This window comes from Callospermophilus lateralis, chromosome 17 (genome assembly GCF_048772815.1).
Source record: "Callospermophilus lateralis isolate mCalLat2 chromosome 17, mCalLat2.hap1, whole genome shotgun sequence".
In the NCBI taxonomy this organism is placed as follows: Eukaryota; Metazoa; Chordata; class Mammalia; order Rodentia; family Sciuridae; genus Callospermophilus; species Callospermophilus lateralis.
The window spans coordinates 74344817-74370826 of record NC_135321.1 but is presented as its reverse complement, the minus strand read 5'-3'; the positions used below and the strand labels follow the sequence as shown (position 1 = coordinate 74370826).

Below are 26010 nucleotides of genomic sequence, written 5' to 3'. Positions count from 1 at the left end.
TCTAAATAAAGTGCATATCATAAACTCTGTATTCAACCTGCTGGATAAAACTATCAAGATAAAATACAAAACACACATAGGTGTTAACATCACCTTCATTTCTTGATCCTTAGCAAGGTAGACTGACTTTTCACTGTAGAGTCTCACAAGGATTTTAATTATAAAAAAAGATATATCTAAATATGAATAAAGGTATATTCAAAGGAAGAATAGATATGATGGTATAAACTACACATTACTTAATTCTACTTAAAATTGTTTAAAATTATGATAAACCAAAAATTTATTATTGATAAATCCTAAACTATTGTTAAGTTAAAATTCCTGCAATATTGATTACTGCCCCCCAGGCTTTCAAGTATTATTAAATGTTATCAAACAAAACTTCTATTTCTTTGTTTCTATTCATATCTGACATTTACACATGTTAAAAAAGGTTATTTGGCTTAAAAATATTTCTTAGTAGCAGGTTTAACACATCACATTTTGCTCATGAGCACAAAATTTACAGTCAGAAGTTGCACATAAAGGGTTTATTTTAAATGTTTTAAGGATAGGATAGAGTTACATCATAATTATAAAAATTACTTACAGAATTAACAGGTTTATATTGTGTATACTTCTAAATGCAGAGAACAGGGAACTGTCTACACATTGTATAAAATAAAATTAAAATTAAAAATGAATTCAAGCTCGAATGATGAGGTCATTTACCTAGTTTTAAAATGTGAACACGAAGACCTCTGAACTCTACACATTCATTCAAACTGCACTAATGGTGGAAAATACAAAGAGCGCAGCATTTCCAAGGAACCACAGTCATTTCAATCATAATTAGTCATAATAATTGTTCCCGTTTTGTCTTTGGAGAACTTTCATTTTTTTAAGACAATCAGTTTTAAGAGTGTTTTCAGGCACTACAATTTGAGACAATCAGAACAGTCTTCAAATGGGTCTACAGTGTTCAGAGATTCAAGCCCAATGCACTTCGGGGTTTGGCACATAAAACAAGAATAGAAATGAAATCTGATTTAGAAGTAACTGTGATTTTTTAAAGAATGCACAGTCCCTTCAAATGCTGCATGACATATACAACTGGAAAATCACCTTCTGTTGGCACTACATTTGCTTCACCAGTGCATTTTTATCCTACAACCACTAGAACAGCACAGTAAGCAAATATACAGGAAACTGAAAGAAAACAAAAAGAAAGAAAACAAAACCTAAATATCTTTAACATGCAATTTTAGTTATTACATTGAACATTCTACTTAGAATAGAGCATGCAAAAAAGGATGGTCTGCTTTTACGGTTCTCTGAAGTTTTACGTGGCAGCCTGACATCACACACGCACGCACACACGACACAATACTAGAGCAGGTAAATGAGAAAGGCCAATAAATTTTATACATAGTCATGTCTTGTGTTTTCACAAGTCCCATGAAAATTTTGGAAATTAATGTTGAATTCCTAGAACAAGGAACCAACATTCAGATACCAGAAAAATGCAAGCAATGCATGCAGATCTGAAACATGAGCCTAAGACGAAGCCCAAGATAAGTGGGCGTGGGAGCAGAATTAGTCACAGCGTTGTTAAGTGTGGTGTAAGCCACAAAATTAAAAAAATGGGGAAAAAAATGGAAAAACAACCAAAAAACATACACATAAACAAACAAAAAAACCCTTTCCCTTCCCTCAGCCCCAAAGGCAACAAATGGAACAATGATTAAAAACATTATCTTTATCATTATCATCATGTTGCATTCCTCTAGAGACTGGGAGATCGTGGGTATATTAAAGACGCTAAAGCAGCTTGCAGAAAATACCACAATGCAAGTCATTAGGTAATGCTAGAAGTGTTTCAATTGACCCAACCCTCAGAACACTTCAAAAGGAACTTTATTTTCCGGCCTGAAGTCACTGCACCATATTCTGCACACTGTCTGTGCGTGCTGGACACACTTGCGGACTTGTGCCACAAACGTCAGTATGGGGCTCTGGGAGCCAGGCTCAGCTTTGAGATTTACATGCAGGGGAAAAACAGCAAATCTGCAGGACGACACCTGCCCACATATGCACAGAAAGCATCTATGACTAGGGTATCACATTGCTTTGAGAAGCTTGTCCCTGGCTGCCTGTGGTGAAGTCCTGAGCACAGGGCAACTGCAGCCAGGGAGAGAAGAAAACTGAGGTACTGTGTTCACATGGTGAGCAGTCATTACCATCCAGAAGCACAAGGCACAAGCCCTCGTGAAGGCTAAAAAGGGCATCGAGCAAACCATGCGTTGTGAGGCTACGGAATGATTTCTAATATCAAGAACAGCCCAACAGAGATCTTTCAGGCCCCTCGAAAACCTCTGGTGTTTGGCTGACAGCATGCACATGTAGGTTCTGCCCAAAATGCAGGTTAAGGTTTCCACTAGAAACCGGTTTCACAGCCTTTATCCTGGCTGTCAAACCACCAGATTCTTTGAAAACAAAGGGAGAGTAGCCATTTGGCTGATTAACCAACCACATTTGCGATTCTATTTCAGTTTCAAACAACCTTGCAGGAATAAACCACAAAAGGACTCTGTGGTGAAGGGCTGCTATCACACTCACAAGCCAATGCAGATGACTGGGCTTTCTACAGTAACACATCACTGACATGCAAACCCCGAGGGGCCACTGAAGGGAATGAACCCACGTTGACAGCACACCTGGAAGTAAGAACATACACCACCATAAAAGATGTCAAGAGATCAAGCTGTTATTTGTCCAGACATTTTTTGAGGGGGAAAAGCAGTGGAGAAGAGACAGGGGACAGAAGAAACCTTCTGATCATAATTGTATATCATCAATAACAGTAATAAAAATTAGAAAGTCCCAGAGAACTCGTTAGAAGGCAACAAGGCCATCCTTAAAACTTACACTTCTAATATAAAAGCACTGTTCTTCCAGGAATTTACCACATACTCATAAACCATTGATGTACTGTGCCTTTAAATCCATTTACTAAATTTTAAGATTACTGGTGTCAAATAACAAAGCAAAATATGCCTTCCAAAACACACCTACATTATACCATGTGAACCAAGGACCTGGGCTTTGCTGAAAGTATTCATAATTAAAATGTAAACAAAAAATTTTTTTACAAAGCTTAGAATTAAAGGCAGCCTATTTTACCCATATTTCTCACCAGTTTATCAAATTCTAATGTAGGTCATTAACTGTTCAAAAGTAATTCATTTTTGGACTTGTGGTTTAAAGCCTCCAGACTGAAAAGGTGCTCTGAACTTCTGACTTTCAAAACAACTTGAACATCCCTATGTGCTTCCTGTGCCTCAATTTCATTTTAAATAAAGAGCAGGAATATTATAAATATGATTGACTTACGTCAAGCATTCCGGTTAAACTGGAGAAAACACCCCCATCCCAATCCACAAGGAAAGGACTGCCAGTGGCGCGCATGTGCACGTGGACCCCTGTGTGTGCATATGCATATTATACACACAGGCACACAGATACATAGAGACAAGTAAATATCGATACACATTATCTCAAAAAAGGCAGTAACAAAAATACCAAACTATGCTTGCATTGTGGCAGTGGAATAAGACAGTGTTAGAGTGAAGGGGGAAATGGTTAGGATCTATTACAGATTTAAATGACTATGATACTAGCTTTATTTTTACCAAATTTGCCTGTAACTCCCCTCCCAACAGACTTCTTATGAGGAGTCCTCCTTACACAAAATGCTTTGTGTTCACATCAATCTGTACTATTCAGAACAAAACCAGTTCTGCTGGCAGAGATTGTGGGTTCGCAGGGACATTTAAGCTTTCATTAAACTGGAAAGCAATCAAGTCTTTATGTCTACAAATTATACATTTAATAGTTCCACAAATTTGGCAAAGTTCATGATGACATCTAGGATGTTTTCACCAAATCGTAGACATAAATATGGAAATCATCATCAAACTTGATGAAATAGACGGATGGTTTGGCTTCTACTTGATGAATGACCATGCCAGTCCTTTTCGAGCCATCTTCTTTGGCATATTCCACTTGTTTGCCTACCAGGCTGTCCACAACTTCTCCTGGTTCCCTTTCTGCTGGAGGTGAGTCATCTGTATGTGACAGAAAGAAGGGAGGAGGAAAAAAAAAAACTTAAAATCAATTTTAGATAGCAATTCATGTTTATTGTAATAATTTAAAAACATCTTAAGTATCCTGAATCCATCACAATTATCTGGACCAGCAGTCAGATAACTTATTATTGATGGGCCTAATGGTTTCTGTCCCCACCATTTAACTCTGCAACTGCAACAGAAAAGCAGCCAAGGATGATACAGCAATGACTCAATGTGCTGTATTCCATTAAAACATTTACAAAATGGTTTGTCAAATGACCTGTCTAGATCGATATATAAACAACTTTAAAAACGATGACCCAAAATTGCTTTGGCTCATGTTAAATTATTGCTAAAATTACTTAAAAATTCGACAGACTCTGAAATATAATTTCAAAGCAGATAATTCCTACAGATTATTTGAGAATATGCTATTCACTTTAAAATATCTTAAGTAATTATTAGTTTTATTGTCAACATAACTTCAATGCATTTTACACGATCTTCCTAACCAACTTTAAAATTTAAAATAGATGCTATCTGAACTCTATCCCCAGGCCAAGTATAACAGAACGTCTGAGGATAGTCCAGATATTTGTACTATCTACCAGGGCCCAAGGGAAATGCAATGGTTGTAACCTCTAGGAAAAAGAGGAAAAAAAAAAAAAAATCAACAGCAAACCATCACCATCAACAACAAAAGATAAAGTGGAAAAAGAAGGGGGGTATGTGTGATACAAGGCAGTTACAATTCTAATAAACTCTGTATGGGTTCTGAATAACTCCAGGTTCCTTTCCTGACAGTAACAGATGGTCTTCAGGTATGGTGACCAGATGTCCACAAGACAGCTGTGTTGCCCTGGTAGGATTAGTACACCACTTCATTTTCACAAGTGTCCTAGTTTGGATCGTTTAATGTATTTAATTAGCAGTAGTTTGTCTCTTTAATTACAATAAATTCTCTCACTGAATGACACTCCAAAAACTGCTATTCTGCTTTCATACACAATACAAATTAAACAACTGCAAATATTCAGTTCTCTAAAAGAGGGAAACAGAAAAGCTATCTACTGCATCATACTGCCATACTTTCACAGAACTTGAGTTTAAAAGGATTTCAAATACATAACAGTAACAGGGTCAGGATTCAAATCACAGTGATAGGACCATTTCAAAACTCCTTATAACAGAGCATCACCATGGTTTCTAATGATAAATACACTTCCATACCATTCACAAAAAATTTAGAAATTTGGAGAAAGAAATGAGAAGGGCAAGAGGCAATCAGAAAGGTAATTGTGCATTATCTATCTTTAGGTTAAGAGCACTTGTTTTGACTGGCCTTTTCTCTGTTAAAATGTTAAAAATGAACTTCATACAGGGTGGAGAAATATTGTCAAATAATATTCTTTTTAAAAAAAATTTAATATTTATTTTTTAGTTTTCGGGAGATACAACATCTTTGTTTGTACATGGTATTGAGGATCGAACCCGGGCCACACACTTGCCAAGTGAGCGCGCTACCGCTTGAGCCACATCTCCAGCCCTGTCATATAATATTCTAATGAAAATTTAATTTCCAATTATCTACTTCTTAAAAAATCTTAAGAAGTAGAAATTCAAGGCCAGATGAGCAGATGATGTCAGACTGCTAACATAAGGCGTGTCCATCAGACACATCTGTCCTAGGTCAGAGATCAATGTGTTACAGGAAAGGCTAAGAAGTAGTTTTAAAAAGAATAGGTTTGCCCCCCCCCCCCAAAAAAAATTTCATTCACAACAGTAACAAAAAAAATATTTAGGAGCAAGTTTAACAACAACAACAAAAATGCAACCCTTACACTCAGAATATTATAAAACATTATTGAAAGAAATCAAATATCTCAATAGATAAAAAAAGTATTGATGCTTATGAACTGGAAGGCTTATTAATATTTGTTAACAGGGACTGAGGTCATGGCTCAGTGGCAGAGTGCTCGCCTAGCACGTGTGAGGCCCTGGGTTCGATCCTCAGCACCCCGAAAAAATTAATTAAATAAAGGCATTGTGTCCATCTACAATTAAAAAAAAAAAAAAAGATTTGTTAACAGGTTGGGGATATAGATCAGTTGGTAGAGTGCTTGCCTCACATGCACAAGATCCTGGGTTCAACCTCCACCATAAATAAAAAACCAGATAGACAGACAGGTAGATAGGTAGATGGATTTGTTAACATTGCTAAGATGGCAATACTCCACAAACTTGTCTATAGATTAGACACAAATCCTCTCAGAATATCATCAGACTTCTTTGTAGAAACTGACAGGCAGATTTCAAAAATTGTACAAAATTGCAAGGGACCCAGAATAGACAAAGAAACCCAGGAAATGCACAAATTAAGAGCCTCATACTTCCCAATTCCATATTTTACTGCAAAGCAATGTAATCAAGACAGTGTGGGAGTTGGGTAACCGACTAAGGAATGAAACAGAACTGAGAGTTCAGAAATAATATACACAGCAAACTGATTTTCAACAAGGGAAAGAGGAAAGTTTTCAAAAAAATGGTGCCCAGACAACTGAATAGCATACAAAAGAATTATTGAACTTTCACCTCAAGATCATACACAAAAGTTAATTCAAAATGTAAAAAGCTTTAAAAAAAAAAAAAACTCTTAGAAAAAAACACAAGAGTAGACCTTGGATTTGGCAAGAGATTCTTAAGTATGACCCCAAAAGTAGAGAAACAAAAGGGAAAATAAAGATAAATTGGACACAAAAGTTAAAAACTTTTAATGCCTCAAAGAACACCATCAAGAAAGTGAAAAAAGACAACCAAAGAGAATGGGAGAAAGCATTTGCAAATCAGGTATCAAAAAACTTGTCTCTAGAATACTGACTTACAACCTGTAATAAAAGAAACTTGAAAATCAGCAGGGGGCCAGGAGCAGTACAGTGACTTCTGGGAAGCACAAGAGGATTCCAAGTTCAAAGCCAGCCTCAGCAACTTAGTGAGACCCTATCTCAAAAAAGGGAGGATAAGGGCACCCAAAGGAGAACTTAATAGACATTTCACCGAAGCAGATACCCAATGTCCAATAAGCACATGAAAAGATCCCTTTGATATCAGTAGTCATCAGTAAAATACTAATCAAAACCACAATAATATACCACTGCATATTCACTAGTAGAATTGCTTGTCAGGTAAAACCAAGCATTGGTGAAGATGTGGAGAAGGTAGAACCCTCATCAACTGCTAGTGAGAATGTAAAATGCAATTCTTTGAAAATCAGCATGGCAGTTCACCATGATACATCGAGTTACCATTATGAACCAGCAATTCTACTTCTTGATACATTCTCAATGGAACTGAAAAAAATGTCCACACCTAAACTTGTATACAAATATTTATAGCAACAACATTCATAATAACCAAAAGGTGGAAATAATCCAAATGTTCATCAATGAATGAACAAACAAAAAGTGTGGTATTATGCATACTAAAGAATCATCTTTGGTCATTAAAAGAAATCAAGTAATAATACGTGCTGCAACATGATGAATCCTGAGAACGTGCTAAGTGAGAAGACACTAGTCACAAAGGACCCCACGCTACATGATCCATGAACACGAAGGCACAAAACAGGAAGATCTATCCAGAAAGTTAATTATTGGTTGTTTCTGGCTGTGAGGTGCGGGAATAAGGGAATAGTAGGTAAAGATACAAAGTTCCTTTTAACGTGAAGGAAATGTTCTAGAACTGTCTGCTGTGAGGATTGGATGTCTTTATGAATACACTGATGTTCATAAAAGCTACTGTATTGTAGCTTTTTTAAATTGGTTAACTATGAGGTATAGAAATTATATCACAATAAAACTGTTTTTAAAATCAGGCTTGATAAAAGCAGGTTATAGTGTTTTCTACCTTCCCCACATGAGTTCAAATTACCTGAAAGTACTTATGGAAACAGCACAATGGTCTGTCTAAATACTGACCCAGTGATCTAGTTGCTACTGAAAGCTTCCCCAATTTAACAGTTTTCTAAAATCACTATTCTTTAAAGTCAAATATGTTCAGATAAAATGATCAGCCTATAAAAATTAGTTTAAAATAATTCAGTTGAAAGAAAGCAGATAAAACAACACTGACGATGAGTTGTTCAAGCTGAGCCATATGAAACTATTTTACTGTTCCCTACATCTTCATATTTTTAAATACAAGAAATAATACATAGGGCTAGGGATGTGGCTCAAGCGGTAGCGCGCTCGCCTGGCATGTGTGCGGTCCGGGTTCGATCCTCAGCACCACATACAAACAAAGATGTTGTGTCCGCCAAAAACTAAAAAAAAAATATATATTAAAAATTCTCTCTGTCTCTCTCTCTCTCACCTCTCTCTTTAAAAAAAAAAAAAGAAATAATACATAATAATGTCAATAATATAACTTTAAAATAACCTTCTTTTACAAAAGAACCAAAGGCCAAGCAAAAGTAATCAAACATTTTCTTTTTTAAAAAAATTTTGTATATATTTAGTTGTTGATGGACCTTTATTTGTACGTGGTGCTGAGACTCGAACCCAGTGCCTCACGCATACCAGGCAAGCACATTACCACTGAGCCACAACTGCAGCCCCAATCAAACATTTTCTAATCTAAAATTTATGATGAGAGGTTGAAAACTGTGCCACTTATTCTTGTGAATGACTAAAAAAACAACATATTAAAAAAAAATATAGGGGCTGGAGTTTCGGCTCAGTGGTACAGCACTTTCCTAGCATGTGCAAGGCACTGGATTTGATTCTCAGCACTCCATAAAAAAATAAAGATATTGTGTCCATCTACAGCTAAAAATATTTTTAAATTAATAAACATAGCTGGAATAGTTAATTATCTGAAGTTAAAATCCAAATTCTTTTTTCAATTATCAGAAATAAAAGTTGCCAACATGTACTCACTGGAGTCTGGCATGATGCGAAGGTCGCCTTCTTTGTAGTCGTCTAGCAGCTGGTACATGTACAAGACAGGGTCCTTCTCGTAGGTGATGTAGAACCACGTGTTCATGACAGGTGCCCGTGCTAAGACCATTCCCCTCCACTCATCTTTAGAGCCATCCTCTGTCTCAAACATATGTTCCACTGCTTTGCCAATCATTGTGTCTGCTAAGTGTGCATCGCTGATTCGAGATGTTGCTGGGGATTGAAAGAAAAAAAGAGCGAGGGTTCGGCAAAGTGTCTTGCTGTGTATTTATTATGAAGACTGAATTTTAGAAATGAGGCTACCTGAAATTTTGTCCATGCAATACATTAGAAAACATAAAACTCACTGAGAGGAGGACAGGCTTTCAGAAGTACCACCAAACAAAGCCACAGCCCAAAGACCAATGTGATGGGAAGTATTTTGGATCAAATCAGGACTCATCTGTTCTCAGTACTGTGCCTAAATTAGAACTTTTAATTGTTCATTTAAGGTATGAAGTATTTTTGTTATTGCTTAACAGTTATTTTAAATAGAGATAATTTCAGACTTACAGCAGAGTTGTAAAAATAGTGTTCTTATAGACAGTTGAACTTGCTTCCCCCTTCACATTAGTCCTCTCCATATATCCAAAGAACATTTATTGAAATAGATTAACGTATTCAAGGCCGGAGATTTTTTGCTTTAAATGATTCTGTGGTGTTTCTCAACCTTATTTCCATCTTCTGTTAAAACATAGTTTTTACTCTTGCCCCTATTCTCCATAGCAACAGTGATCATTATGGCATTTACATCAGATGGAGTAATTTAAAATGTTCCTATGTCTGCCCTGCATAATTTAACAACCACTCCTGCCCGAGGCCCACTGACCTGGGCCACACAGCCTCTGCCCACAGATCTACCATCTTCCTCTGCACTGCCCATATCTCAGTAAACCCTCCCCTATTCCCAGATGCCCTGCTAAGAACCTCCCAGCTTGGGCGAGTTCGCCCCTTCCTAGAGCACTCCTCCTGCCTCATGTTTCCCTCTTGGGGGTCTCCATGACCCCACCAATCCTAGTCATGTTATCCAGCTAGATATAGATATATTTTTTACTTTTTAAACTTTTTTTTAATTGTACTTGGGCACAATATCTTTATTTTATTTATTTATTTAGTCTTTTTTACGTGGTGCTGAGGATGGGACCCAGGCCTCACACATGCTAGGCAAGTGCTCTACCACTGAGCCCCACCCCTTACCAGCTATTTTTTCTTTTCTTTTTTTTCTTTTTTGAGAGAGAGAGAGAGAGAGAGAGAATTTTTTTAATTTTTTCAAAGTTTTCGGTGGACACAACATCTTTATTTTTATGTAGTGTTGAGGATCAAACCCAGCGCACTGCGCATGCCAGGCAAGTGCGCTACCACTTGAGCCACATCCCAAGCCCCTACCAGCTATATTTCTTAACAACATTCCCCATCATCTAAAGCCATCTTGTTTTATGTATTTGTTTACTGTCTGAACATCCTCATGAAAGCAGTGGCCTTCCCCTGATATTTGTTTTAGTGAAGTAGGACGGAAGAGGCTGGACACCGGAGGAATTTTTAGGAAGCAGGTTTACTGAGTGCAGTCAGTCCAGAGAGGGCTCTCACCTAAAACTCTCTGAACAAAGACTTTGGAAGTTCTTTGAACTTTATATCCAGTGGGAGGAAGGGCTTAGAGGTTTTACATAAAAGTAATTTTTCTTCTTTTGAGTTCTCAGAAGGTGCTCTTCTCCCCATTTCTTAGAACAGTCAGGGATTTTACAGGATATACCACAAAAGTAGGATATATCCATCAAGTCTGCAGTTAAATTTAGTTTTTGCAAGACAGAGCAGAGCAACAGGAAATAGGGCATCTAGCCACACTGAGCCCTTCTGCAGAGATCTCAACTGATATTTTATTAACTAGAACAACTGTGAATAGGGTCTTTAAAGAAGCTTAATTAAGATGCATTGGTAGGAGGGGCTGCCACTACAAAAGGATTTCATGAGACAGCCCATGTGGCTGATGGCACAGGCTTCCCTAGTAGTACACTACAGCCCTACTCCATGAAACTTGAGAAAGCAGGTAGAGTGGACCACATCTGTAATCCCAGCAACTAGGGAGGCTGAGGCAGAAAGAGTCCAAGTTTGAGGCCAACCCCAGCAATTTAGGAAGGCTGGAAACCATTTAGTGAGCCCTTATCTGAAGTAAGTAAATGAATAAAAGGAGCTGGGTATACAGCTCAACAATAAAGCACCCCTGGGTTCACTCCCTAGTACCAAAAGAAAGAAAGAAAGAAAACCAAGTAGGTGGAAATTTAGTGCCTTCATTTTTTTAAATACTAGGTAAAAATTTATGGAAGATCCTCTCAACTTTAAGGTTTCTCTAGTCCTCAAATTTCAGATTACAATCTAAAAACAGATCAGCACTCCCATTTTACTCATTCATCAGGTTACCTCTGTTAAAAGGAACAAAAATTCAAGTTTCTTAATAAATGTTTTGGAATTCAATTTAATCCGGATACTCAAACATACATGGTGGTATGTCTGCTTAAATATGCAATAACAGAAATTACACAGAATTACCCTCTGCATCACACCAAAAACAAAACCCATCAGGCTCTTCATGCCAGCAGATCTGAGATTCTGACTCTCAGAACTCCATTATATTCTCAAAAATTACTGAGAACATAAAAGAGCATTTGTTTATATGAATTAGACCTATTAATATTTACTGCTTTAGAAAATGAAACAAATTTCAAAATATTTTAAAATATCTATATAGAAAATAGTTCTTTAAAATGCATTGCTAACAAAACTTAGCTCAAGGGCACAATCGTACATTCTGTACAAATCTCTTAACATCTAGCTTTTAAAAGTACAACTTTATTTCTCATATATGCATTACCATTCATCCTGTTGTGATCTGTTAAAATTATGTGTAAGCATCCAACTTCACAAAAATATGCTCTTGAGAAAAAGTATCCTAGTTGTATTTCAGATAGTTTCCCATATTCTATGAAATTACATCAAAGGGCAACAATTGGTAGTTTCTAAAGGTCAGCTGCAACACAGAATCTGAAACAGTTACCAATAAACTTTTCATGCTCCCCACAATAAAACCCTTTGTCTCCAAAATATATAAAGAACTACAATTCAACAAAGAAACAAAATGACTAGATTACAAGTGAAGCTCAACAGGGCTACTCAACTTCATTAATTACAAATCACAATGAAGTATGACCTCCCACCCCTTAAGGAAGGAAGGGGGGAGGTGGGCAGAGAAATGTCAGCAAAGAGATGGAGAACTGGAACCCTTGTGTACCACGGATGGGCTTGTAACATGGTGCAACCGTGGAGGAAAACAACATGGCAGTTCTGTTTAGAAAATTCAAATTAGAATAACCACATGACTGGCAGTCCCACTTCTTGCACATATAACAAGAATCAAAAAAGATTTCAAAGAGAGAGTTGTACACCCATGTTCACAGCAGCGCTATTCACAACTTTACATGCTACCAAGAAGTGGGTGCAACCCCAAAAGTTCATCGGTGGGTGAATGGATAAACAAATGTGTCATGTCAATGCACTGGAATATTATTTTCAGTGTTGAAAGAAAGGGAAGGGAATCCTGTCATGTACTACTACAGGGATGAACCCTGAGTACATTACGCTGTGTGAAATAAGCCAGTCAGAGAAAAGAAAATCTGTATGATACCACTTACATGCAATGTCTACATTAGCCAAATTCATAAGATAAAAAGGAGAATGGTGGGTGGCAGGGGCTGGGGAAGGAAGGAGAAAGGTGGAGTCTAAAGTTTCAGATTTTCAAGATGACAAAGTTCTGGGGATCTGTTTCACAACAATGTGAACATAATGCTACAAAAAAATGGTTAAGATAGTAATTTTTACATTTTATGTGCTTTATACCACAATTTTTGAAAACTGTCTACTTTAAAAACCTGTCAGTCTTGCCCTTTGAACACATCTTTTTACCAATGTATGGTTTGATAACATTGAGCACTGCTTTGCGTCTGCTGAGCTATACAGTAGGAAACTCGACTATACTCTTGTGAATGATGAAGACAGAAAATTCTCTTAATATTACAAAAGCAATTTAGACCCAGCAAACCTCATGAAGGGTCAGGGGTCCCTTGACCTTGCCATGGAAACCACACTGCTCTAGACAATACATCCCTTTCAGCTAAGACTTTCAAGGAAAAGGTTAACTACTGTAGCTATAGTCCAATGGCAAGCCTGAACCTAATTAAGGAAGGCTGGTTTCTTCCTATACTGAGCATAAATAAAAGGCAAAAATTTTTTTAACCCAATTATTGCAATGACTACTAAGGTCAATGGCAGGTGGTATGGACTGCATTAGGCACACTACATGTTGCTGATTTGCAGTGACAGTTTTGTATTTATCTTTTCTAACTGCTTTACCATTTACAATAAGCAGTCCATATTTCTTATTAGAAACTGGAGTAACAACATTACAAAGAACAATATTACGTAACTCTTGATCCTGCCATCAGAGATAGGGTTCCATGATGAGAAAAGGATTGGGTCTTGTAGTAACATGCAGGAAGTGAGTAGTTCCAGTGACCTAGGACTCTTGCCTCGAAGGGATAGAGACTAAAATGCTGGGTCAGGAAAAAATGCATAACAATTACTTAGCATAAAAAATTGTGTTTGAATAAATTTTTTGGCAGAGTTAGTAACTTGTTGGGAAACTCTTGTCCTGAGAATACAACAACACAATCTGAAGAAAACAAAAGGGAGGGGGGTAGACGAGTTTCTTCCCTTGACAATTTGACCCCAAATTTCCTAGTCTCCAACTCTAGATCAGCTGAAGCTTTTTTTAAATGGCACAGACTTTCAAAAATAATTCTAGGGGCTGGGGATGTGGCTCAAGCGGTAGCGAGCTCGCCTGCCGTGAGTGTGGTCCGGGTTCGATCCTCAGCACCACATACAGAGATGTTGTGTCCGCCGAATACTAAAAAATAAATATTAAAATAATAATAATAATTCCAAAGCATAAACCAGTATTTTAGGCAATAGCAGCATCACTGTGATGAAAAAGTTCAAAGTAAATACTCTTTGAGAAAATAACATTAACTTGTATAGCCATCCTATTAAATTCAGTCATTTTTATTTAACATTTGCAAGGCAAAACCAATACTGTATAACAAAAAGAGAGACAGAGAGACAGAGAGAGAGACACACACACACAGACATTCGCTTCCACAAACCTTGTTCAAACAAGCCCTAGAGAACATACAGCAAAGCTCACATCCTGGTTGCTTACATTTTGGCTTAAAGCACAAATAATTATCATTCATGTAATACACAATGAAAGAAACACTTCACACAAAGACTTTATGATAAATTCCTTACAATAAAAATCTAACAATTTGCCTGTCAAGGCCCAGATACTGGGGGTGGGGTGGGGGTGGGGGCGCAGATGGTCAAAAATAACCACGTGAGAGATTATTATATTTTACATTTCAGCAGGAAAACTGTATACATCTTTATATCCTTCTCAATTCCTTGAACTGTGGTTTCAGAACTTTGGATCAACTGTTATGGTTTTAGATGACTGAAATGCTTATCAAAGATGTCTCAATAAAAGTTAAAATACCAACAATGTAAAAGAAAAACCAAACATGTATTTCTATTTTAATTATCACTTTTAAAGCAATAATGCACAAACAGTAAAAGCAACTTACCAACTCTATCAGGTAGGACTTCAAGCGCAGAAACTCTCTCATCTTTATTAAGTTCTAGTCCGTAAACACAGTCAAATCCATCGTACTTTATAAGATACAAAGAAGGATTCACGGGCACCTGGTCCAGGACGGTCCCCTTCCACTGGGTGACAGGGCCGTTGCCCTCTCTCCACCCATGCTGGATCCTGCAGCCTACGATGTTCCGCCGGGGCTGAGACACAGGCTTGCTTGGCCCCACACTGCTCCGATGTTTTCTGTATTCACACACACACACACACACAAGGTATTATCTCACAAGTATGCATGCCTAGATCCAACACCACCACTGCCTAGCAAGTTCTATTATCGAAGTCCCCAATTTGAGCACAAACTCCTGTATGCCACAGCGCCACTTCAGGTAACTCGAGGAGCTCAGCTCCTACCCCATAGCAGTGCTGCTTGCTCACAGGTGTTGAGGTCTCCTCCAGCAACAAGTACATAACATAATTCATCAGCAACAGGAACTGGCTGAGCCCATGAACCATGTACTGACAGGAAGAAAAACCACTTGTCCGTAGGAATGTGGGCCCCCCTCATAAGCACCAGTTTTACAGGTTCTGGGTTTCCTTTAATTCAATCAAACTACAACTACCCAACTTAAAGAAGGGCTGACCACGTGAAATAGATTACAGCAATCACCACAAACTCATATTCTTATGTAACATGGATTCATTTCAAATCAAAAGAAATTCATAACTATTCAAGTTTGCCCATTTTAATGCCCTACTAATTCTGCTCCTACTGGCTTCAACAATATGAATAAACTACACATTTAACTTGTACTTAAACCAAAGTCCAGGATGACTTATATCAAAGTGTTTTACCACCCACTATTAAGAAATCTTAAGAAACATACAATATTAATCACTTCAGTTTATAAACAAATACTCAATGCAATATTACAAAAATCACTGGAGTGTCATTGAACTATGTAGTGTCTAGATTTCTAGCACCTGAAAGCCAATGACAAGGGACAAGAATTGGCTTGCATAGGAGCTTAGGCCAAATATTAACCTAACAGATACTGATACACACCAAGAGTGAAAATGTTAAGGGAGCTGAAAAGGTCTATACACATGAAACTCATTTGGTATCCCATGAGTGAAGAGACCAGTATGTGACATAAGTTTAAAAAAAAAAAACAGTTTATGAAGATTATAATACTTAAATCTATAGGTATATATATATATAGTTAGTCTAAGTAGGAATAATTTATTCTGGGCTGGTTATATAAATTCAGCCAAGTCAGACTTCTTGGAGGGGAGACACCAGAGCCAACAAAAGCACTTTCCTCAAGAGAAAAACTCAGCATGCAGCCTAAGCTGGGAGCCTGGAAAAAGGGTCACAAGTAAGTGCAGGAACGCTAGGTTAGGAAACCACCCATCTTACCTCTACCCAGAGTTCTGGAAATACCCAGCACACCCTTTCTTCCAAGGAGGCAGGGTCCTGCCTTGAGGACACCCCATTAAAAATCCAATCCCAACTAAGCAAGGTAAGGGCAGAGGAAATGAGAACAGAGGGTGGAGGAATGATCCGCCTCCTGAAAGAAGTAGACAGAGATGACTACAGGAAGGGGATTTGTTTTAAACATGTCACAGGAAAACAGCAGAGGCAGCCTCAGAGCCCTGAAGCTAGTGAAGTCATCCTGCAATCTTCTCACCCCTTCTCAGCAACATAAGGATCACGGCTGTACAACACACAAAGACAGCTTCAGAAGCAAACACCCTTGACTGACGGTCTCATGGGCAATGAGGACAAGCAGAAAAATATGTCCATGAAGCAGATGAAAACTGCTATCTAGCATTAAGCAAACAGAAGGCACTGCAGGAAGAACTGCGGTGGGTCCATGTTACAGGTCAACTTGACAGTGTCCCAGGGTGCCTAGATCAAGCAGGGTTTCTGGGAGTGACTGTGGTAGTGTTTTAAAAGAAACTAGCATTTGAATCCATGGGTTGAATAAAGATCTGCCCTCACCAGTGTAGGTGGGCCTCAGCTAGTCTGTTGAAAGCCTGAACAGAAGGAAAGGGAAAGAAAGGAAGGAGGGAAGGATTCACTCCTTTTCTTCCAGTCTGCTTGCCAGAGCAGGACACAGTTCAGGTGCAGCAGGCCCTGCCCTGTCCCACCTGCCCATGCTTCTCAGGCCTTTGTACCTCAACCTAAAGACACCACCAGCTTTCCTGGGTCTCCTGTCTGCAAGCAGTAGTCTTCCATGGGACTCCTCTGCCTCCATATCACATAAGCCAACACTGAATAATAAATCCCCTTTATATTTATCTATCTCCCACTGGTTCTATTCCGCTGGAGAATCCTAATATAGGAATAGATATCAAAAATAGAAAAGCTCAGAAATAAGACAGCTAGACAAGACACGATGTGAGAAAAAGTCAGACAAGGTAAAGAAACAACCAGCAATTTGAAAAATTCTTTTAGACATGAAGACTAAACTAGATGAATATGAGAAGAAATAACACCATGGGAGCTTTGTAAGGAAAATGCGTGAAAAGTTAAAAGAGATGGTCACACAAAACCTCTATAACAGAAGTATCACAATCTAAAAAAAAAAAAAAAGTGGGGAAAGCAGCCCTTAGAAACACTAAAAACAATAGTTCACATTAACTTTTCTAAAATAATAAACACTTCGATAACACAAGCCCTGGAAAATCGGGCCCAGAAAGACTGATGTTCAAATATATCCTAGTAATCAAATCTTAAAGAAAATACCACCCCTTGGGGAGGGGGGCATCATGTGTTAGGTAAAGAAAATGTATATTTTGGCAGCAACACTTTGTGCCAGATGACAATGGGTAACAGATAGGGGAAGGGGACCCTAGTCCAGGATTCAACAATCATCTAAGAATGTATGTTTACCTTCAAGTATAAAAGCCAGATAAAACTGCTGCAGACATGTGAGAAAGTGAAAACACTGTCCCAATAAATGTTTTCTAAGTTATAGGTCTTTGCGCTTCGAATCGTCAAGGGCTCATGGAAGAGGCATGAGAATAGGACTGGTAAAAGCAAAGGAGGGATGTCTTTAACCACAGAAAACAGGGACAAGAAAAAGAACAGGAACACAATTAGCCCTTGAAAAATGCAGGGGTAAGTAAGGAAACCAACCCCTAGTGCTGTTAAAATGTCCACATAACAGCCTACTGCTGTCCAGAAGCCTCCCTGATAACATAAACATATAGTTTGTACATGTATTATGTACAATGAAAAACGTGCAGGAACTATGAGTGATCACTCTCTGCTTGACCTAGGAAAGAGGAGCTGCTTGCTCACGTGGAGATAAATGCCAAGTGGTAGTTTAAGTGGATGATCACCATACTTACATGGCAACAGCAACAAGAGGGGACTATGAAATCACAACAGCAGAGTAGCAGGTAAAAACAGTACCTTTACGCAGATATGATTCAATGCTACACCTTCACATTGGTTCACATTACTCTCACTTGCAAACCATGCATGTATGGTTCTCTTAGTGCTCATGACCATACATTTTGATAAATTTTACCTTCTAATTAGTGTATTTTATACAGTAAATGATAAAATAGACAATAACCTACATGCATCTTATGGTATTCATAATTACATTTCCCCAACTGTTTCAGTATTTCTAGACTCCATGGTTCATCTAAAAGTTAAGTTTGTTTTTCCCAAAAAATCTCCCATAAGAACACCCTTGCTTAAGTGGACCCACGCAGTTCAAACTCATGTTGTTCAAAGGTCAACTGTAGGGTGTAATTTTCAGCTGTTCTGACATTACAGATTTAACACAATTCTCAAAAATAAGAGGAAAGGAAATGCAAAATAGAATAAGGGGGCTGACCCCTAATCAACTTGAGACAAAAGTGTATTAGATGGAGAAAGAGAGGAGAGGGTTAAAGAGCTCAAATCAATATTGTTCACAGTAATATCACCTTAAAAATGATTTTGCATTCAATCCCAGCAACCAAAAAACACTGCAATCTGAAAAAAGCATATATGAAGCACTATCAAGTATGTAACTTCTAAAAAGTATACTTCTAGGTGTTTTCATAATTTCTAGGAACAGGCAATGATATCCAATTGGCTTCTTCAGAAAACAGCTGGTAAAGATTACATTTCTTGCTTTGGAATACAGGAATCCTAGCAATATCTTTTTTTTCCCCTTCAAATAAAATAATCAATTACATATCTTCTTTTGATTTTTAGGCAAACGTTCCTGTGATTTCCCTTTACAAGACTAGGCTTTCTTCACACTTAAAGCAAAGGCTAAAATAGGTTCCCAGATTTCATCAATCTGAAAGTACATGAACCATTTTGTACTTTTCAGACATTTCATCATTGCCACCAAAATGATTCAGCCACTTCACCAGTGTGCTGGTTAATTTTATGTCAACTTGGCTATGTCACTGCACTCAAATATCTGGACAAGCAATAGCATAGAAGGCACTGTGAAGGGTTTTGTTTTGTATTGAAGCTGGAATTAACATTTAAATCTACACACCCTGAGCAAAGCAAATTACCCTTTAAGGTAGGCAGGCCTCATGGGGAGTGTGTGTAGGGGGTGTCCTTCAAAGAGACTCACAGAAGGAGCTTCCTCTCAGCTTTTTTATACTGGTTAGCCCTGCAGATTCCAGATTTGCCAGGCCCCCACAATTGTGTGAACTAATCCCTTAACCCCTGTGTATGCACATGCACTCTCCCCAGAGAAAGGTTCTCCTTTCATTTTCTCTTCTCACAGAAAATGAAAAGAAAACCTTTTCTAGCAAAGAAATAGTTCTTTACAAGTTTCAGAGAAATAAATTGACCACTTTGATTTTCAACAAAACCACAAGAAACTTAGCCAACAGCAACAACATTTCCAGTTCAATCATGCTTCCTTCCCACACTTACTTCTGCACAAGGGGAATCTGCAGTTCTTCCAGATAATTTTTGATATAGGCCTCTGAATCACATTTCAGTATAAGCCAATTTCATGCCAGGCATCTTCTGGGGTGGGAATAAAGTCTCCTCCTTCCTTTAAGCTCTACCAGCAGCTGGGATCCTCCTCAGAACCCCTCCCATGTACTTCGATTTTAAAGATGTGCAATCCTTTTCGGGTAGATTTTATTTCCTTACATCCTCTTAATAAGAAAACTTTTAAACATTAATTTTTGCTGTGATAAACAATATTAATAGTGTTATTCTTCACATTTTGTTTCATTCAATTTGACTTTTGTTTTCATTTCCTCTTTTCGCTTTCTTCTTTTATCTATGTAGTTATAATAAATGAGGTTCCTTCACACCAAATGAAGCTTCTTGTATAAGTAATTTATCTTTCTTCCCTAATATTCTGGCAATTCCAAATATAATCTACACTTAACCTGAACCTATACCATTTCTTGCCTAAATAAGATAATTCTAAAACCAAAACAAACAAAAATTCTTTATGAAAGAAGGAAAAATTAAAGTCATACATGTCTACTTCTATAGCACTGCGGAAGTTCAGGCTCTTATTCTAAATTATTATTTGGAAATTATTGTTATTTTAAATTCCACTACTATCTTTTAAGAGTATTTTTAAAAAGAAAAAAAAATTGCTGTATTTAGAAATAATTTAACGAATAAGGTTTTGTGTTTGTATTTTATTTCTTTGCTTATGTGGTCATATTTTTCTAGAAACATCCTTTGGTAGTAATTCTTTGAGAGTTTAGAACTTCCCGAGATTCATGAAAGCTTCAAAATTTTATTTTGCCCTCACCTCTAAACTAACTGCATATACACGGAAGGTTCAAAACCACGGGGCTGGGGACACAGCTGAGTTGGTAGAGTGCTTGCTCTGCATGCTTGAAGCCCTGGGTTCAATCCCTTGGGGGAGGGGGCGTCCCTCACCTCAGAACTTTGAGAAAAAAATTTTTTTTCATTTCTTACTCAATCTTGAGTTACAGCTAATAGATGCTAATCTGATTCTTGTTCCTTCAAGACAATCTGGTTTTCTCTTCAAATTGTTTGTAGAATTTTCTTTGTTCCTAGATTGTGAAATGTCACCAGCATTTTTGACATATTTTTAAATCATCCCTCACCAGAAGATGGTCAATCTAAAGAGACATGAGCAAATTTTCTTCCATATTTATCCTTATTTCTCTCCGCCTTCGTCCATTAGGGTCTGACTAGACAAGTGCTGGCACCTGTAGATCAATCTTCCATGACTCAGTCAAGTGCCTCTGCACACGTTTTCATCTTAATCCTGAGATCAACTGTTCTTGAGTTCAGAACTCTATTTTCAGCCCATCTCTTGCATATCTTACATAATATTTGTAATTTCTAAAAACAAGCTGTTTCTTTATAATCTAATCTTAAATGATTTTAATAAACATGTTTTCCAGTCTGTGAGGAGAGTCTTCATTTTTTCCTGATTCTTCCATAAAAGAAATTCTTCAGATTGGTCTCCTATGTGTTGGGTTTGTTCTTGTTGTTTTCTACATATTTGGTGAATACTGGTTTGTACATCTTTCAGAATTAGTAACTTTCTTTCATAAGCTTAGTGCTCCTTAGATACCTGATGATTCCTGTTGTTTCTATTTATAAATGTCAAGACTGAGTGCCATTTGTACCTGCAATGTATGTCAAGAGTCTCTGGCCTTGAAGCTCTGATCCAAAGCAAATGCACAGCAGCCAGGAAGTAAGCGGGGACTCCACAGTTGAGTAGGTGATGCTAGCACCTTCCATTCCAATGCCAATTCATTTCTATACAATTTATCTTCTCACCCATGAATGAATGACTGCAATTGTGCCCAAGCCATTCTGCTGTGTAGTCTAGGATCAACATTGTATGTTTACTTTTGGGAGACTTTTTGTTTTTTAGATTTTTTTTTTTTTTCTGTTGCAAGCACTTAAATTCCTCAGCTCAGCGTATCTCCCACTTCCCCTCAGTTCAGGGGATCTAACCCAGGGCTTCCCAAATACTGGGAAAGCACTTTCCACTTAACTACATCCCTGGCCATTAAGTACAATTTTAATATAGCTTCTTTCCTAGTACTTCAAACATTCTAGAATAGTTTCAGTGTCTTGGTCTGCTAACAGGAATACTTTTCTATATGACTTTAAAAACAAACAAACCAAAAAAAAAACTTCAGATATTGATCATACCATTTTCTGTCGCTTTATGTAAGAGATAGAGCTTTTCCAGTGAACACTTTGGCAATATATGTCCAAAGTGTTACTGTCTAAGGCTGGAGATACAGCTCAATGGTACAGTGCCTGCTTAACATGCATGAGGCTCTGGGTTCAATCCAATTTTTTTTTGTTGTTCTGTTTTGTTTTTTGGGGGGTACCACCCACAAACCACAACGTCATACCATCTATAGTGTTCATGTCCCAATGAGTCCACATCTAGATCACTAAAAGAAAATAATGGATGTGAGTAAAGATATAGCTAACAGAAGAAACTGAAGAAAAAAAAATTCACTGTTCCCTCTACTTCCTTGCTGCAAGGTCCTGAGCTGCTCTCCTCCAACATGCTTTTCCACTATGACGTTCCACTCACCTTGGGTCAAGAGCTATGGAGTTGGGTGACCATGAACTGAACCTCTGAAATCATGAGCCAAAATAAACCTTTCTTCCTTTAAAATTGTTCTTGACAGGTATTTTGGTCATAACAGTGAAAAAGCTAAACAGTCATGTTTGACATTTTTTCACGTAAGAATTTTCATTTAAATGAATAATTTTAACACTTAGCATTAAAGTAAAATCATTTGCTTTAAAAAAATGTTCAAATAGGCCCCAGTGATTAAATCATTAGCATATCACTACAACACTGTGACTGTAATGAAATAACTACACAGCTATTACATGCAGAGAATAATTTAGAAGACATTTTAAAAAATGCAAATGTAGAAAACACAAAGTTTTTATACAAAATTATCCATAAAAATATGTAGAAAAAGACTTTCAATGGCATTAGAATTTTTTTTACTGATTTTCTTATTTTTTAGTAGAATGCATTCTGTACACAAATGGGTAATTACATATTTTTTATTTCCATTGCCTTTTTTTGGTGGAGAGAAAGTCTACTTTTAGAATTCCATTAATTCCAAAAGAACTAAAGTATATCTAATTTAGATACACTTATTCCCAACTTAGAAATATATAGAAGCCTTTCCAGTAACAAAAGCTAAAGGTAAACATGAGTAGTAATTAATATTGACATAATACTTATTAAAAATCAGGAGTCAACTTTCTGACTGGGCCTTGAATGCACAAGCTGCTCAGAGCCAAAGCTAACAAGCAAGGGTGTTTTTAAAATATTAGGCCACACTCGATATTAATAAGGCAGGCATGTGTGAGTTAACAAATAAACTTCCTCCAACTAGCACCTACTTAAAAACAGGCTTAGAACTTCAACAACAAGTGACATATGAAGAATATTTACTTGACAAAATGCCAGTATTTTATTTTTTGTGGTGCTGGTGATTGAACTTAGGGCAAGCATTCTACCTCTCAGCTACATCCCCAGCCTAAAATACCAATAATTATTAAAGCTGGGTAAGGAATGAAAGGTTTATTATATGTTACCTTTTTTTTTCAGTCTCTTCTGGATCATTCAATCTAAGATAATCACAAGCAGAGAATTGTAAAGGAAATAATTTGAATTTAAAATCACAATTGAATGTAGTAATTTTAAATATAGTGATTTTCTTTGAATATAATAACTTTGATTAAAATGCTCTCTCAATATGCCTTTTAAAAAGTCCTTCATTCAATCTTGTCATTTCTTAAGAGTTTAAACAACAACTCTCATGAAGGGCAATATTATAAAAGAAAGGCCAAGATATGTCCATTTAACCTAGGACAACCTGATTCCCGTTATTAATGAAAGGCTATACTGTGTTATGACTGAAACAATTAAAGCAAAAAAACAGAGGAAGCCACAAATTAAATATCTTTTATTGTTTTTCAATTTCTAGAAACTCTTTCTTAAAACAAATGATTTCAGAAAAAAGAAAAGTCATGAAAAGGCATCAAAAGTGGTCATCAGGCATGAACTGATAATGCATTAGTTAAAATGCTACTTTCCTATAGTTTGTAATGCAACCACTTTTCATTGACATAATTTTGGTACTAACCTCCAACCACAACTCAACTTAGTTCTCCAACATGACCAAGATACCACTTTCAGTAACAGTTCAGGCCAGTTATATCTGAATCACCTGGAGAGCCCTGCAAGATTCCCACTGTACCCCCAGTCCAGAAAGGCTCTGCATCTGGCAGCCTGTAGAGGATCTAGGAAATCCTAATAGGCACCCAAGTGACAGTCTTCTGTTATCTACACACCACACTTTGGGCAGTACTGATTTAGAATAAAAAAACAACTTCTGTGTTCATGTTCCAAAAGGGTAAACTGAGACTGTAGGTGACATTTACGTTATCTGCTCAATACTGAAGTTTTAAATTCTAATGACTTTGTCATCAAGAACAGAGTTCTGCCAGGCGTAGTGGTGCACACCTGTAATCCCACCACTCAGGAGGCTGAGGCAGGAGGATTAAGAGTTCAAAGCCAGCCTCAGTAACAGATAGATGCTAAGCAACTCAGTGAGATACAAAATAGGACTGGGGATGGGGCTCAGTAGTCAAGTGCCCCTGAGTTCAATCCCTGGTACAGGAAGGCAAGTAAGGGAAGAAAGGGAAGGAAGGAGGGGGAAAGGAAGAAAAGGAAGGAGGGAGAAAGGAGGGGGGAGGGGGGAGGGGGGAGGGGGGAGGGGGAGGGAGAAAAGTCCTGTGTTGAAAATCATTTTTTCTATCCATTTGGTTTAATATCTTAATAATTGTAAAAAGCAATTTATGGTGGCCATTATTTTAAAACATTATACATGTAAAATTTATTTGTCAATTATCACAATTCTACTATGAATCAATAAAAGCCTGTCACATACAGGTACTTTGATGTATGGATTAATTACTGCTGCTCTTTCCAGTCTAGTTAGTATTGTTATATAAAAGTAATTCCCTTAAGAGATCCAGCAGATTTTACAACAAAAAATTGGCTAAATCAAAATAAATGTCTTTTTGCAAGATACAAGCTAGCAAGTAGAGAAAAAATTGCTTTGTTGGTAACTGTTATTTTATAAAAGTTCTATAATGGCTACTGTCATTCCCCAGCTTAAGGTGACAACATAAAAATAAGGTGGAGAAAAACAAGTCAGTCTTCCATTCAAGTCATTGTAAGTCCCTCTACACACTGTGCAGCAGCACTCTGATAACATGAGAGTTGTTTGCTGCAAAATTTCAAATGTCCAAAGGATCTCCACACCTCACGGCATGACAAGAGTTATTGCAGGTGATAAAGTATTAACTGTTCTCACAAACTAAAGACTGTCAACATCACCTTTATAATCTGGGTCTGGAATATCTCCCAAAGTTTGTGTATTGAAGGCTTGGTCCCCAGTGGAGCAATGTGCATAGGGGGCAGCTTTGAGAAGGGCCTGGATCATGAAGGATCTGACCTCATCAGGGGATTGATCCATTAGATGGATTATAATCTGAATGGTCTCTCTCACTGTTTCTCTCCCCCACACCCCTACTCCTACCCCTGCTTCCTGGTTGCCAGGAGCTTCTGGCACCCTTCTGCTATTACATTCTGTTCACTTCAGGTCCAAAGCAATGGACCAGTCAACCATGAGCTGAAAACTCTGAAACTATAAGTCAAAGACATGCACTACTGGAATGTACTTTCCTCCTTTAAATTGTCTGGGTCAGGTATTTGTGCCACAGCACAAAAAGCTGCCTAACACAACCATGGTGCATTTAGACACCTGCACCAAGCGTTATCTAGTCTTCATATTCACAACTGAAATAACCCATTTTCCAGATGAGACAATAAAGCACACAGCTCTGTAAATATGGTGTGGTAGTTGGTAACATAGGCTTTAGAATCAGACTGTCCTACTTGTGAGTCCTAGCTCCATAAATGATTAGATGTATAACATTGGATAAGTTCTTTAATGTCCCTGGGTATCAGTTTCCTCATCTATAGTAAAAGATTCATAGTTCCTATTCTACAGTTACCACGAAAACTACGTGAGAGCACAACAGATATTAAAAAGGAGCTGAATGGCATTCTCTATCAGTAGTTAGTATTTGTCTCTTATAAAATGGAAGGAAAAAAATCTCTACAAAAATTAGTTAATCTTACTATTTTCTAAATGTAAAACACAGACC

At 37.5% G+C, this 26010-nt stretch overlaps 1 protein-coding gene across 5 annotated transcripts in view; it reads right to left on the bottom strand.

Moving 5' to 3' along the window:
• Positions 1-518: 518 nt before the first annotated feature.
• Positions 519-26010, bottom strand: part of Spin1 (spindlin 1) — a 67978-nt gene continuing 42486 nt past the window's right edge. For all 5 annotated transcript variants that reach the window (XM_076836821.2, XM_076836819.2, XM_076836824.2 and 2 more), the window contains 3 exons: positions 14794-15047; positions 9047-9280; positions 519-4109 (listed from right to left, as the gene is read on the bottom strand). In XM_076836821.2, the coding sequence (XP_076692936.1) occupies positions 3910-4109; positions 9047-9280; positions 14794-15047 (688 nt within the window). In that variant the 3' untranslated portion in view covers positions 519-3909. The remainder of the gene's footprint in view (positions 4110-9046; positions 9281-14793; positions 15048-26010) is intronic.